At 38.3% G+C, this 16,383-nt stretch overlaps 2 protein-coding genes across 2 annotated transcripts; both read left to right on the top strand.

The window, feature by feature from the left end:
• Window positions 1-1,170: 1,170 nt before the first annotated feature.
• On the top strand, window positions 1,171-5,570 carry LOC111326900 (uncharacterized). Its single transcript, XM_022930982.2, has 9 exons — window positions 1,171-1,299; window positions 1,422-1,480; window positions 3,005-3,082; window positions 3,490-3,540; window positions 3,704-3,850; window positions 4,160-4,225; window positions 4,307-4,429; window positions 4,949-5,074; window positions 5,247-5,570. The coding sequence occupies exons 3-9, from the start codon at window positions 3,025-3,027 to the stop codon at window positions 5,411-5,413; spliced, it is 738 nt and encodes a 245-aa protein (XP_022786717.1). The 5' UTR covers window positions 1,171-1,299; window positions 1,422-1,480; window positions 3,005-3,024; the 3' UTR covers window positions 5,414-5,570.
• Window positions 5,571-8,457: 2,887 nt separating this feature from the next.
• On the top strand, window positions 8,458-16,222 carry LOC111326912 (uncharacterized). The gene is made up of 9 exons (XM_088752093.1): window positions 8,458-8,646; window positions 9,106-9,408; window positions 10,443-10,482; window positions 11,433-11,567; window positions 12,756-12,966; window positions 13,853-14,007; window positions 14,246-14,357; window positions 14,902-14,995; window positions 15,380-16,222. Exons 1-9 carry the CDS (start codon window positions 8,526-8,528, stop codon window positions 15,739-15,741), a joined length of 1,533 nt encoding a protein of 510 aa, XP_088608219.1. The 5' UTR covers window positions 8,458-8,525; the 3' UTR covers window positions 15,742-16,222.
• The last annotated feature ends 161 nt before the right edge of the window (window positions 16,223-16,383 follow it).

Below are 16,383 nucleotides of genomic sequence, written 5' to 3'. Positions count from 1 at the left end.
GCCACATTACTGGTCTGTAGATGAAACCCGCAGTAACGTTTAGCGACCGCTATGCCCAAATTAAAGTTGTGATATCTAGCATTGAAAGCGTTGCTACTGTGACGCGTTATTTCAAGATAATACGTCAACACATATCAGCATATTATAATGTATTTTCTTTACATAGAGAATAATAAAAAGGGGAGGTTTGACAAAGCTTAGGCTTTTCTTCATTCTCGCTTCATTCTATCTATGTGGCATAGAAGTACTGAGAACTGTTTCAAACATCATTCTTACTTACGCGACATATCGGGTTATCATTAAAATAGTTTTATTAGTTTACGATGAACATTTCCAGGTTCTGAAATCGTGCAACTGGTGCTGTAGCATGCAGTGCAGGTGGCTTATTAGGGCGATTTGAAAGATCCGCGCGATCGTTTATTCAACCGGCCGCGTCTAATTTGAAGTTATTTTTCCACTGTTACTCACCCCCTTGGTACAAATCTCTTTATCTCCCCAGCCTTCCACTTCATTAAAATCAAAGAGGACGGCCATAATTTTGGCTAAGAAAATACTGAGTACTTGCTCGCCAAAATTTCGCTTGCTCAGCAAACTACTTGCATTGCATCCATTGTTCAATTTGTTTTTCATTTCATGAGAAGCTGTGACACGAAGCAGCAAGGGAAGATACCACTAAAAGGCAAAATAGTTTGTGAAAGTAAGATAAGCAACATAGTTTAAGGGTCATTTGTCATACAGCGCACCACTTAATTGAAGTTTATTTGATTAAGGTTGCTCCTTGACGGACAGAAAAATTTCAACGTGACTTTTGACAGGCGCTTTTATTTCCTATGGCTCACTGAAAGACTTTTCTTTTGTTTTAGTCAAACGTTTGAAGAGTTTTTAGATTTCAAGTGACGCCGATGAAGAGTCTCATGAAACGTCTCGACAAAATTGAGGGTTTTTAAGATTTAAGTTTTCAAAACGGGAAGCAAACACATTATGGAATGAAGATGGCAAAGAGTGAAAACATGGACACAATTTTATTTCAAATGCATAACCCACGGCATACCTCCTACATCTCCAACACTAAAAAAGTCATAAAGCTTATGACCCCTTAGAACCAACGCCCTCAGAACAATGTAGAGGTCCTTTATCTTCCTTAATCAACCACCTGTTTATCTGTCAGATATTCACACCAGAACGTCAAGGGTATAACGTATGCATAACAGATTAATGTCAAATTTAGCTCGTATTTTCCAACGCTACAAAGAAAGAGGAATTTCGGGCTGTTTTCCCCTTTTTTGGGGGGCTTTTAAGGTAAGAAATGTAATATACGACATAACTTTTACATTTTTGTCATGCAAATTTTCTTTTCGTTAAAATTAAGATAGAGTTTAGTCTGTAAAAGACGATCTTAGATGTTTGTTGGCCATTAACAGGTAAAATTGACTTCTCGTCCAGCTGGATATGTGGTGATTTACGCAGTCGTCGATCCAATGTAAGTCATATTTTGCCTTAAAATGTGGTTTTGATGTTTAAACCAATTTACCCTCGTTCTCGGACGTTATTGTTAAAAATATGAGTTCTTCTTAACTCCACCCCCAATCCTGTCTTCGGCCTTTGGTCATGAAACCAAAAATAAACTTACCGAAAAATAACAGAGAGCTTCACTAGTCATTACTGTGTTAACTTTGAACTAAGGAAGCCTTGTATAACTGAAGCAAACTTTGAATTTTACAAACTTACTGTCTAGACTTGAAGAGGATGATTATGATTAACCAGAAAGGATCCACTCGAAGAGCGTTTTTTTTACCAAGAAAAAATAGCAGAGGTCTAAACAATGTTAGATTCAATCATTTGTACTTTCAATTTATCGTTGTAGCACAAGTGTAGATGTTTCAATTTCAAATTACGAAAGTACTCTATGATCTCTATGATTTTGAAACCGCCTACGACGCCATTTTGTTTGACGCGATCTCTACCCGTTAATAATCAGTCAGGCCACCAGTTTCTTACCAGGTCTCACTCGACCCGGTAATATCATTTAAGATCTCTTTGTCCACCTGAGCGTCGTATGCGTTTTTTTTTTCTGTTTACTTTCATTGCTTTTTAGCGAATGCAGTCGTCAATCCAGGATTGTTGCAGCTGTCATCGAGGTCCATTATGTTTCTCAACAATGTTTTGCAACATTGTTTGGCGATCATTACGCATATAATTATTATTATAATTATATTATAATTATTATTGACAGTTATAAGAGGAATACCTGTTGAGCTAATTTCCAATCCAAAGAAGTGGAAAGCAACTGAATCCCCCTTTGTACCAGCAGTTTTCCTTGGCCATTGCAGTTGCAAGGAAATATTGTTCGCTATTTACTTTCACAAAGAAAACCTGTCTACGACAATCGTCACCATTAATCTACTGCAGTGGACTTACCAGTAATCATTTACTACATCTCTAATAAATGTCCCCTTCAAGTAATCTACACTTTGTATAGCTAGAAAAATTCGACTTTTACAAGAATGTCTCAGTTTCTCTCTTAGGATAGTACCGGTGGACTTCTACAATGAGGTCGTAAACGTCCTCCGCGTAAACGTCCTCCGCGTAAACGTCCTCCGCGTAAACGTCCTCCGCGTAAACGTCCTCCGCGTAAACGTCCTCCGCGTAAACGTCCTCCGCGTAAACGTCCTGCGCGTAAACGTCCTGCGCGTAAACGTCCTGCGCGTAAACGTCCTCCGCGTAAAAGTCCTCCGCATAAACGTCCTCCGTGCTAGGCCTATCATCGCTAATTCAGTCTTTGTCTACCAATCAGATGATCCTTTGCCTGACAAGGAGCTATTTATTGTAATGTAGATGGTTAGAGAGGTTACTCCGTAATTTCTGATATTGAGCAATTTCTAAAGTTATATTACATAGTTTTCACACGCGGCATCGTTGTCTTGATAGGATGGAAGTTCTCACAGGAGCAATTATAGTTGCCATATCGTTTTATGAGGAAATAATTGCACTTATTCTTGCTTAGGTTGTTATAGAGCAGTATCGATGATGCATTGGGCCTTACTGACCTTCGCAGTGACTATTGTTACAATTGAAATCACAGGTGAAGATTCCAAATATACTTTAATTCATTACACCATCGTCAAATCTGCTGGAAAATTGGAAAATAAGAAAAAAATAAATGGACATACTACTAGGTGGCTCTTTTTGGCCACTGATTCAGGTCGAATTGCAATTTAGAATGTTGGTGTTTCGCCCTTTGTAAAAACTTACCAGTACATGGAAGAAAACAATCAGGAAAAAATGTCAAAAAAATTTCACTCGTTTACGTTAAGGACAAAAGCTTCATCTTTATTGGTAAAAATAGACGCACCATTAACTTACATAAAAAAAGGAAAAAATTGTGTACCGACATCAAATATATCACCTCTTACTCATGCTCCTAACGTTTTATGTCATTTCGTTTTGACCCATTCAATAGAACTAACTTATCTTCGCTCCTTTCTTTAGATGCCAAGCCCTACATTAGGGACAGAAAGTATACAGAAAATCCTGGCAAAGGTAAACCTCATGGATCGAATAATACTGAGTTACGTTTAAGTCAACTCGTAGAGATTTCATATTATCCTCTCTAACAATGCCTATCAATAACCTTCTCATGGAAGAACTGTCGTTTTTTAGTTGTATGCTTTTACCCTGGAATTAATTTTTTGTTTTTACAAAGGGGCTTGTGCAAATAATCGGTATAGATGTGAAGGAGGTAATAAGTGCATACCGTTGAAATGGATCTGCGATGGAGTTCATGACTGTGACGATAAACTTGATGAGCGTAATTGCTTTACCGGAAACGAAACCAGCATTCCTGCCTACAGTAAGTTTAAATTCCAATAACTGCTCAATTTATTTAAAGAAAAATATGTGGAAAACTGCTCTTTGAGCATTACACTCGATATGCAATGAAAGGAGGTAGTGAACGAAGAAGTTTTGGGGTTTAAAGCAAGGAAAGAAATTCCATCTAATCCATTTAATCTACCGATTAAAAAAAAAAAGCAATAAAAACAAAACAGTGACGAATTTATATAATTACATTCTTTTAACGTTCTGTTTTCATTCTAAGATTCTTCAAGGCTAAAAAGATTATGTCTGTATACTATAATAGTTGGAAAATTACATTTCACAGTTAATGCCAGGGAAATCGGTGAAGCTCAAGATATTATAGATGGCACCAGCAGATCCGGAATCAGCGGTAAGCGAACTTAATCCTGAATCAGACAGAAAGGAGGCCTCAAATTAGGCTCATCTTTTATTTGTATCAATTTATATCCAGGATGCCCGAGAAGTACGTACTCGTGTGATGAAGGTCAAAAATGTCTTCTAATGAGTTCGTTGTGTGATGACATGAGCGATTGCCATGATGGCACAGACGAGAAAAACTGTCCTCTGAAACCAGGTAAGAGACTGCAGGGGCGATCTTGTATGTTGGACTGTTGCCATCGGCAGATTGTGGTTTTTAATTGATGTCAGATTCTGTGTAAGCGCGAGTTCAATGCTTTGAAAGACTTCTATTAAATTAACTCGTCATGTATACAAACCGTTGAGTCGAGACCTTTCCTTTTGTTATGTATGACTATATAATGATTACATATGACTACATAATGTTTGGGCTTTTGATTTGCACCGTTAGGTTGTGCTTAGCGTTTTTATACTTAGTCACCAGACCACCCGCCAGAAGTACAGACTTCCCTAATTCTCTTCTAAAAGATCCTGTTTTCTCCGTATCACTACTTACATTACTTTGGCTTCCAATATAATGTCTTATAAATTATCATAATTCACATTTAACATCACTTTCAGTGATTCTCCACACTACACAGTCCTTTACCAGCTTAAAAAACTGCCCCAGAATTTCACATAGTGTAAATCTTTGCGTTAACACCCACTTTTATTGTTACGAATTTAATTTCTAAAGCATGCGAGTCAAGTAAACTATCCTGTGACGAGGGAGAGAAATGCCTACCGCTGACCTGGGTGTGCGACAGCATAAGCGATTGCAACGACTACAAAGATGAGCATAACTGTCCAAATAAGATGACTGGTAGAGTGACATGTATTTTATACCTAAACTATGAGTTTTTCAACTACATCATTTGTTTACATCCATGTAACTTGTCTTTGTTTGGTTATCTGTTTGCTTTCGTCCGAAGCCATATTTTGGCTTGGACTTAAAATTTCTTGATGTGTTATTGATAATATAGTTGTGCTTATAGGGAAATCTCTTGCGCATGCCGCCGAGGAAGCTGCAATGACCGCTGCCCAGGAAGCAAAACGAGCCGCAGCAGCAGCCGAGGACATGATGCTGCTGGCCCGAAGAGCCGCTGAAAAAGCCAGTCGGGCCTTAAAAATAGCGGAAGATTATGGAGCAAAAAAGCCATAAACATGTGAACAGACATTACGTCCATTTCTGAAACGTCACAGAGCTTTTGTAACGGGGAAGCATTACGTCTCTCACCGCATGTACAATGTAAAATACAACGAACTCGCAATATATCAATGGAGAGATCATGTGAATAAAATAAACAATTTCTCTTTTATTTTTATTTTATTTTTTTATTTTACTTTCTCTTCTATTCTATCATATGAATAAAGTAAATAATTTCTCTTTTATTCTTCGAGAATCTAAAGAAATAGCTGATCAATCCGCACTGATAATTTTTGATTATCCCCCGCAGCATATTTTCTTGAACAATTTCACTTGCATAGCCGCTAGGATTTTCTACCTGAAAAACATGAAGAATTTTCGTTAATTGACAACAGCTTTTTCTTAATAAAAGGTCTTATCTTTCTCCTTCAGGACTGATTGATATGAGCAGTACTAGTAGAAAAATCGGAGTGAAACAATGATTGCATAGAGTAAATTCTTCATATGATGTTGTTCCAACACAACTGACTTACCATCTCCCTCTCATTTCATTTTCTGTCCTTAAAAGTTTCTTAGTTAACTCTTTCCTTCCTTCCTCGGGACTGGCCATCTATTGCCTATTATCAACTGCATTTTCATCCCAAACTGTCTACTTTGGATTAAGAGGCCCGGTTTCCTGCGATGGCTAGCTTGTTTTGTCGTTGTGATCTGAGAGAGAAAATATATCTTCCCTTGCTCTCGCAATGTTGTTGTCTACACAGAAGTGTAAATGGGTACCAGACAACTGTCAGAGGGGGAACTTGACAAACTCTTAGGTAATTACTTGCCACGGAAAAAAATAACGAGAATTAATGGTTGGACTTTGCAACGTTAGCAGAAATGCCACTGTTTGAAGCTTCTTTGTGCTCTCAAATTCAAGTGAATGATAAATTAGGCGATACTAAGGGGTAAAAAAAGGTTTAATTTTATGGTTCCATGTTCTCCAAAACTTAGATAGATCTGCACGGATTATTACTCGTTGCTCTCGCTCATCTGAAGTAATAGAGCAGCTGCAATGGCCGAATCTTTCCAGTAGACGCTATTATCACGAGGCCGACTACTAAAACAGAGACGATGAAGAACCATCAAACAACCGATCGCTATCATTACTCAATTTTGCTTCAAAGGCGTGACAAAAAATTGCTCTGGAACAATTTAGCACTTATCTTATCTCTCACAACCGCCTCTCTTCCCACCAATCCGGTAACAAGTCACTCCACTCAACTGAGACTTTGAATATCTACATCACCGACCTCTTGAGGCCATGGACAAGAAGAAAATTAGTGCGCTAATACTAATTGACCTCTCAAAGGCTTTTGACAGCATAAGCCATCAGCGGTTTCTCCAGAAACTCTCTACCATGGGAGTGTCATTCACTACAATCACGTGGTTCCAGAGCTATTTGTCTGGCCGTACCCAATCAGTGCGCATCGGCTTCATGCGGTCGGATCCGCTACCAATCACACACGGAGTTCCTCAGGGCGCGATACTTTCTCCACTCCTTTTCTGCATTTACTTGAACGATCTACCATTCGCGCCTCAATTTTGCCATCTTAAGTCTTATGTCGATGATTCTAAAGTCTTGTATCTTTCAATGCAACTGACACAAACAATGCCAAGATTAAGCTAGAGGAGGACTTACAAAGGGTCGCTATTTGATGTTGCGAAAACCAGTTGCTAATAAACCCCGATAAAACGAAATTTATGCTGATTGGCATAAGGCAGCTGATAAACAGACATTCCAATGATTTCTCGGTGTCATTCCCAGGAAAGTCCCTTACCCCAGTTGACTCAGCAAGAGACTTGGGCGTGATCATTGACTCACACCTGACCTATGATAGTCACAGTTCTTACTTAGTCTCTTCTTGTTTATCAAAACTAGTCCAGATCAACAGAGTTAAAAACAATTTCGACAAGGAAACACTAATGCTTGTTATTTCATCACTGGTATTCAGCTGTTCTATTGCTCAACAGTGTGGTCAAATAAATCCTCCACTGATATAAAGAAACTGCAACTCATCCAAAACTTTACTTGTAAGATCATCACCGGTTCCAGGAAGCACGATCATGTTACTCCCCTACTGTACCAACTTAGCTGATTGTCAGTGAGCCAGACACTACAACTTAGAGATACAGTTATGGCCTATAAGTGTGCCAATAATTTAGCACCCGACTACTTATGTAACAAGTTACAAAAACGCACCACCATACATGATCGAGCCACGCGGCATAGCAACAAACTTCAGATCCCTTTTTATAAGTCCGCGAACGGTCAATGAACCTTTGCCTATAGAGCAGTTTCACTATTAAATTCCCTGCGTAGTGACCTGGTGAACTTGCCTTCAGTAAAATCACTGAAACATTCTTTAAAGGACTCCCTAAGAGGGACACATTAATAGTGTCTGTATGATACCCATTGGACATATATATATATATATATATTGTGGGATGAACTTGTAGTTTACTTGTCTTTTTCCTCCCACAATATATACTTCGCTCTACTTCTATGTATTGAGCACTGTTCTACGAAAATCAAGTCACACTTTATATATATATATATATATATATATATATATATCTGCAGTTAGTTATATATATATATATATTTCATTTTTATCACCCTATTTTAAGTTGTTCATTTGTGATTGTAAATTGTCTACTATTGTAAATAGTTGCTGAAAAGCGTGTACAGGAGTAATTATTAAAGTTCATTCATTCATTCATTCATTCATTCATTCATTCATTCATCTGGTGAACCCTAAGGCCAGCCATACCCGGCCCTAGTTAATACTGTAAAAACCGTATAGGCCCCGGTTGGATGGGTCACTCAGTTCGTGTGCAAACGTTTATTTCTAAAGAAAGGTTTGTTGAGTGCACTCTTCTAGATATGAACACAACTGAAGGACACGGATAAGGAAACTGCTCTTGATTTCACATTAATCACTGCATTGCTAATAAGAATTTTTTCACTCCTAGCGTTTTGAGACAGGTGAAACTGATATTTAGCAACGGCTGGTGGGAAGCCTCACCCACCTGCTAGATGGATCACAATACAATTATTTGTATTTAAATTTTATTTTCTTCGGCCATGAGGAATGGCAACGGGTATCTCTTCAATTATATCAATAGAAGAACTTGTATCAATCTGTGTCCACGGATGTTGAAGATTCTCTTACTTGCTATGATGGTCCTTTCTTCATCTTCAATAGGTGCGCAACAAAGTGCTATTTTTTATTAAGTTGATGGTTCATTCATTACCTTTGTTTTCAGTGACAAAACAGTATGTTCCAGTATGAATCTTAAGCATTGAACTGTTTAAGACTCAACAAGCATGGGAGACCCCATTAGAGCCTGCCTTCTTGCAGTGAAATCTTTAAATTAGATAGATTCTAAAAGCTACAGTTAATTATTTGGGTAATTTTCGTCCGGGAATAGCTTAACTAACGCTCCTGGTTACCCCAGTTATTTAGTCTTCTCCAATTTGCTGCCGATGTCGAAGAGATTCGACAGATTTGTTTTTATCTTATTCAGTGCGACATTTTCAGAAAAGTAAGAGTTTATCATGGGCACACAAGTTTTGCAGATTGTTTGACACTCTTCGTTCATCTCAGTCGATCATTTATGAATTATTTTCTTCACATGGGTTCATGCTTTTATCTTTCCTTCAGAGAGAAGCGAAGTAACAAGGGGCTTCACAGAGGCATTTTCGATTATTAACTCTCTCGAGCCTACGATTGCTGCAAAGCCTGCTACGTTAAATCTAGTTCCCCTTATTCACACAATCAAACGCCATCTCGTTGACTTTGCCAGGAGTTCGGAAAAAACCAAGTCCATTTTAGTCATATCTTCACCGAAAGATTCAAAACCTTCAAACAGAGAAAAGATCAACAGAAAAGATTCTAAAGCAAAAGAGATAAGCGCTAGTAGCTTTAAAGGACACAAAGTGATTCACATCAGCAACGACGTTGAAGGTATTTCTTTTTATTTTACCATAGTTAAAGTGCACCTAAACCCAAAAATTTTTTTTCGCTTAACGAAATAAGCGTATTTTTTGGAGTATTTCTGTGCAAAAATTTTTTTATTTACTCAAATTTCAATTTTCTGTGCCCAGTCAAAATATGGAAAATCGGCCGCCATCTTGCCCCACGACCGAGTTTAAAGAGGGATGGCTCTAGCGGGTAATGTGACGTCAAATAGAGAACACGAAAGTCTGCATTTCACACATTTTCACTTGTTTGGGAAGGTTGAAGTCGATATTGTCCGAAAATATGCCGACTAAGTGCGTTGTAGGAGGATTTAGCAACGTGCGAAATTTGCAAGAGGGTATCGCGCTCCATGCATTCCTCATACAACACACCTAGTCGGCATATTTCGGACAATATCGACGACAGCCTTCCCAAACAAGGAAAAATGAGTGAAATGCAGACTTTCGTGTTCTCGATTTGACGTCACATTACCCGCTAGAACCATTCCTCTTTAAACTCGGTCGTGGGGCAAGATGGCGGCCGATTTTCCGTGTTTTGACTGGGCACAGAAAATTAAAGATTTGAGCAAATAAAAAGTTTTTGCACAGAAATACTCCAAAAAATAAGCTTATATCATTAAGCGAAAAAAAAGTTTTGGGTTTAGGTGCACTTTAACACAATAGAAACGGCTTTAAACTCCTTCAAATTTTTTTGATTTTGTAGATTTAATTTTTTGTTGAGGATTTCAAGAGCATTGCAATTTAATCATGTTGACCTGCTGGACCAATAGAGACATCCCTATGATTTGTTCAGTAACAGTAATTTTAAAATAAAGACAAACAAACGAAACAAAGGATTGATAATTATGATAGTTATGAAAATACTAATAAAAATAATGGGAATTTTACAGGGCCATCTTACGAGTTCACTCTATCTGACTCCCTCTCTCAGCTTTGAAAGATGTACACTGAAAGTCCTCCAAAGATAGCTCATTTCGTGGCATAAGAAATTATAACCGCCTTGTCTAAATTTACCTGCAGGTAGGCTGGGAAAATGGACTGTTCTAAGAGCTATGGAAAAGTAGGTATTGAAATTTTCCATGTCTTTCTGATCTCCTTCCACCGAATATGATATTAGGACGGGACGAATAAATGGAGGTCCTGTCTCCTGCAGGGTTAGGGGCAGGAGACGTTAATTTCCCACACACGAGATTGCTGTGTCATGGATGTCCTCCTCTGGGGTGGGTTGGGTGGGTTTACTGGGCCCGCTGTAATTGGCGCAAGCTGTTGCGGTGTCCCTGCCGGTCGGCGAGCTAATAAAATACAATAAAATAAAAATAAAATAAAACAAGATGCTAGGAATTTTTTTGATTGCATCAGTCGCCTTTTGTGCTTGCATTTTTGTTTTAAATTCAAGGTTTCAAATAGACTGATCAGAAGTTGAAATTGCATCAAGATAAAAGAGAGATGTTGATATGGTAACAGTTAGAACTAAAACCTTTTTCACTACAAGAAGCGTTCCCTGAAGGTCTCAAACGATTTATTGGAGCTATTCAACAGCTGAAGGCCAAGAAAAATAAGTATTCAAACAAAGCAAAAGGCTGATTAAATGCGTAAATGTTTGCCAAGTTGATTCTATAGGAAAATTCATTACTTGACGAGGGAATTTCGCAATGAATTGCACGCGAAAACAGATATCGCACGAATCGCGAAGTGATGAGTGTGATATCCGTTTTCAAGTGTAATTTAATGCGGAATTCACGAGTGAAATAATGGATTTTCCTTGAATCGAATAACTGAATAAAAATGAGAAAAAAAGGAAACAGCATTAATTGAATGCGAAACAATATCACTTAGCCTAGTTTTCAACTCGCAATTCCACGCTAAATGCATGCCTCGCTTCGTTAACCAATCAGAATGCGAGATTTTATTCAATGATGCGATTCAATGATAAATCAGTATTGTTACAGCCACCCCGGATATCCTCTCCGCTTCAACGCGTCTCACTTTTACCAATTCATGTTATTTAAGACTTCTAGATTCCATACCCTCAAATGTCACTATTGCGGAGAGAATATGTCGCCCAGGTCCCATACATTGGAAAAGCAAATCTCAGGAGACAGCGGATAAGAAATGTCTTATCATGGGTGACTCGATCAGTTTAGGGTACGTTTAAATTAACGGTTTCCAATCAATTAGTGGCTGAGACTAGATAATTACTTTACAGAAAAACGTTATTTTGTAACATTTTGATATAAAATGGAATGAGTTACCCACTTCCTTAATAAGATTGGTAGAAGCTGCTACGATGAAAGTATCTGGCCCTTCCTTTCTTCGGTTCGAATGCTTCTTTTGATGAAAATGCAACACGCTCATTATAGGCTCCTCAAATTCAAAGAAATGTCGGATTTCTTTAGTTGACTACTATTTTTTTTTACAAACTTTAAACAGATCGTGTACAGGTTGAGTTGCAGTTGGAAGAATTGAATCGACTGAGAAAGGAAAATCATTCATTTTCTCACGAGTAATTTTCCGATGGGTGAACCTTGCTAACTCAAGCAAGCATGAATCAGGAGAGTTTCAGGATGCTATGAGTTAGTTCCCCTTTCGCATACAAAATTAGCCAGTGAATTTCGACAAAATAAAAAATTCGAGAAAGAGCGAGACTGAAGATTTCTTAGATGATGTCACAACTGATTTATCTTTCACTAAGAGGCACTTGGTAGGGAAACAGGGTGGAGCTTAACCTTTGCTTTTTTTGGCTGAGGAAAGTAGATATCGCCTATTCTCATTTTAATGACCGTCGAGGAGTCACATCCTACGGAAATTTCCCCCCTGGAAGCGATGTTTGATTTCTTAACTTCCACCGTAAGCTTCTGCACAGAAAATGACATAGGGCATTGGTGGACGAGAATTGAGAGAAGAGTTCGTATTCTCTTTTATTATATGGCTGTGTCTCACAAGGACTGGGAACTACCGAATTCACGAATTTCATTGGCTGAAATCAATATTGAAGGCGGTCTAGATTTTCTCATCTAGACCAGGATCTAGACCGGTCTAAAAAAAAAAGGTATAAAGAATATAAAAAATTGGTATATAAGACACAGCCATATAATAAACATCTTATTAAGCGAGCTAGGTCGGTCTGTACGGGAGAATCTTGACCTCGGTCGCTGGTACAGACCTCACTGCGTTCGGTCTGTACTGGCGACCTTGGTCAAGATTCTCCCATACAGACCTCCCGCTCGGTTAATACTGAAGAACTAAATCATAATCGTGCAGTTAGATTTAATACGAGCAAAAGGAAACCGTAGTGTTAGCTTCAATTTATTCTTTGTCGTTTTCCTCTTGTAGCTATATGGATTATGTTGTTGAATTGCTCGATGGAGACTGTACTGTCTATCACGCTCCATGGGCTGGTGACGGAGGAAGCTTGGACACGCGCTATATGCTTCAATGTTTACCCATGTTTCTTTCCTCGAGTTTCTATGAACCTGTTCAGTATGACGTCATAATATTTAATGCTGGAGTTCATGATATTGACCCATTCGATTATCATAACGAGGTTAGCAAGATACCGCCTAGTTTTACCAAATCGATAGTCTGAAAAGGAGATTGTTGGTGTTGTTGTTGTTTTTGTTATTTTGGTATTCATGGCACTTATGTTATGAAATGTACCATATTAATTGAGAAAAGCGGTACAATAAGAGTAGTCATTATAGAGCGCAGCGTCCGTGCGCAAGATGAAGCGAATCCTGTTTTCCGATTAGCTACCCGTGCGGGCTAGATGGGCCCATCTTGCCACACTAGATGGCCCGCATTGATCCCGCGCAAGAAAAAAAGTGCTGGCGCAGACTTAAACAGTTCGTAACTTTTGGACTATGTCGGCAACGAGGTCACAAAAGCGGAAGAAAACGGTCAAGACTAAGAAAAAATTAAACGACCCTGTTGGGTTTATTGTGCTACAAACACGGTTGGCTTTTCTTCCTGGCCCTCGAAAGAAGCAATTGATCCTTGATTCTTATTAAAAGCGAAAAATTTTTACTATGTAATAGATCCTTCATTGACCAATATCCAGCCATCTTGACCTCACGCTTGGTCAATAACGCATAATCATTTAACATGTTTTGTAGTTTCAACGCTTAATACCTTGCTGAAGTACCGGAAACAATTTAGTGGGTGAAAATTTATCGAACGACGATATTTCATCCAAATTACTTTTTGATAATACGTCAGTGAGTCGTTCATGGTGCTTAAGTTGTTTTTGAAAGTTGCGTAGTAGTGTTCACCTCCTTTGCTATACAAAAAGATGTCAATTACGACTAAAATAATGATAACAACAGCAGCAACAAAAACAGGTGGCATTACAAAATTACTCGGTTTATTAATTAGGTTGGTAAGTTTAGTTGTAAGGAACTAAAGAATCTCGCTATCTTTTTTTTTTTTTCAAGTATGTCCCTCTCAAAGAATACCGTAGAAATTTGAAGAAAATCAAGTCGGCTTTATTAAAAACAGGCGCTACGGTTGGTTTTGCGACTTCTACGCCCGTCCCATTTAGCAAAAAGATGGACGAGAGGCTTAAACAGTACAACAAAGCTGCAAAACAGTAAGTCAGTTGAAAAAAGCTCGTGTTTTTGGCACTAAGACAAACAAATATTCCCGTTTTGTATGTTAGACGTACGGTTAGTGAGTATGATAAACGTCAGACGATATGCAGAACGAGCTGGCGAGGGTAAATCATTTCCTCGGAGGGTGACATTAAATTTGCGATGATATTTTAATTCTTTCGCAGAGACAACTGAGGGGATTGTTCACAAACTATATTTTCTTTCTTGACCTTACAGAGTAATGAAGGATGATAAATCCATTAAAGTAATAGACCTTTACGACGCTTTGAGCAAACCATGCGGTGGATCTACCAAAAAGTGCAGTCTATTTAAGGATCAGCCAAATGTAGTAAGTGATGCGAATGGGCGGCAGTGTACATATACTTTATATATGTATTTTTTTGTTTTCAAACAACTTCGAAGGGATTGAAGCAAACTCCTCGATGTACGACGGTGTGTTTTAATGACAACGATGCAACAATTCTATAGGACGCCAAAAACACTAAGTAATTTAAACGAGAGACTAAACAGCATAGGGCACCGAAATTACGATAACAAGCGTACACTGTCCTAATAATACAAAGTCCAACGAACGAGTTTGGCAACACAACATCCAAGACGGCCGAACTAAACTTACTACTGGTCTACAAGTCACAAGTCCCTTCAGGGTTGCTTAGATACAATAAAGATGTGCAGAATAGGTTAGGGTCTGCTCAAATACAAGCTCGATAAACTAATCAGAATTGCAAGTTGGTCCCATTTTTTCAGAGGTGCCTTTTTGCAGTGAATAGCCCCCAATTACCTTTGTAAGTGCAATACCTGTGGAAAGAGGCATTTCATTGAGAAATCTTAACAACTTAGTGACATTTAAAAAAGACCTCTTGTCTTTCTAGCATCTCAGTGGTAAAGGGTACTTTTTACTGGCTAAAAAGGTCAGTCGAGGATTCAAGTCTTTGTTAAAGCGAACAAAGAGAAGAAAGGAAAAAGGTATCGTAGTCACTGTACTTCACTTCATTCCATTATACTCCAATGAAGGCTTTCATCACTGCTTACGCTGCCCGCATTAATTAACGATCTTCATGCATATAGTCGTTCTCCGGCTTACAGAGGTTTCAGGCATTTCGAGTTCGCATCGTACAAGTTACTCACGCCACACCTTGTAAGTCTGTCAATTACAAAATGATCGCCATCGAATTTTCCTCACGAACATATTCGTTTTATGATCGATAAAATTATCACCATGCTTAAAAGCAATCCTATGAAAAGCTGGCACGTAAGTATTTAGACCGCGTGCTCCTCATTGGAGCATCGGGATATCAGATAACCAAAAATAAACGTACTGTGACTGAATAATCATTTTAATGTCGACAGATCAGAGGCAAAAAGATGCTCCTCCTGGTTCCCAATATTGTTTACCAAAGACGGAAAAGAAAGGGAGAAACATGCGCAACCTGACAGGTTGCCCTAGCAACACAACCTGCTGCCTTAACAATTTTTCCAATTCTTTCATTGGCTGTTGTATGTTAAAGGATGCAATGGATTGTGGGGATAGCTGGCATTGCTGTCCTAAAGGAACTGTTTGTGACCCCAGTTGTACTGGAAAAGAGTGCGTATGTCGCAAAGCACCTTGGGAATCAAAAGCGTCTAGAACTGCATTTTCTCTATTAATGAAAGCATTGAATTCATTTTGGGATAAAATAGCTAAAGACTATCCATTCCTAAAGAAATCATAATAGTTGGTCTTGCGATGTTTTGATGACATTTATGATAAAACGAATAAGGCAAAAGTAACAGGATCGTAACTCCTCCTCGGTTGGGAAAAACAGCTGTCAATAAACAAATCTAGTGATAAACGGAAAGTCTTATGGTAGAACCTCTAAGTCCAAACTTTCGCTCTCCCTATACAAGGAAACATTACATGAATGATTTTAGCGGTGCAAGTGGAGTTACATATGAAAATGAGGCAGCCCCAGATTAACTGTGAAAATATACATAACATTTAAATTTTATAACGGCTGAGCATGAACCTTTGTACGGTAATTTTTTTTAATTGTTTGTTTTATATTTTCCTTCGATTTTCAAGTTCCTTTCTGCTTTTGCTTCTGTTTCCTGTTTTTTTTTTTTTTTAAGTTAATTTAGGTGTTCTTATGTATCAATCTCGATAATGTATCTGAAATCACCTTTTGATTAGAGGTATTAAAAGAGTTGCTCAAATTTTAGTGTCATTGGGTTCTCGTATGTACACATAGCAAATTACTGTAAATGAAGTGTCCGTTTCTAAAAGTAAGAATGAAATTAACAAAAGGAAAAAATTTTCTCGAGCAACGGATGGGCAAACTATTTAACTGAGTTAGTATTCAGCAAGCATATTGATG

The sequence above is a fragment of the Stylophora pistillata genome, chromosome 3 (genome assembly GCF_964205215.1).
Source record: "Stylophora pistillata chromosome 3, jaStyPist1.2, whole genome shotgun sequence".
NCBI lineage: Eukaryota > Metazoa > Cnidaria > Anthozoa > Scleractinia > Pocilloporidae > Stylophora > Stylophora pistillata.
Note: the sequence above shows the minus strand (reverse complement) of the source record. Positions and strands in the feature narration are given on the sequence as shown.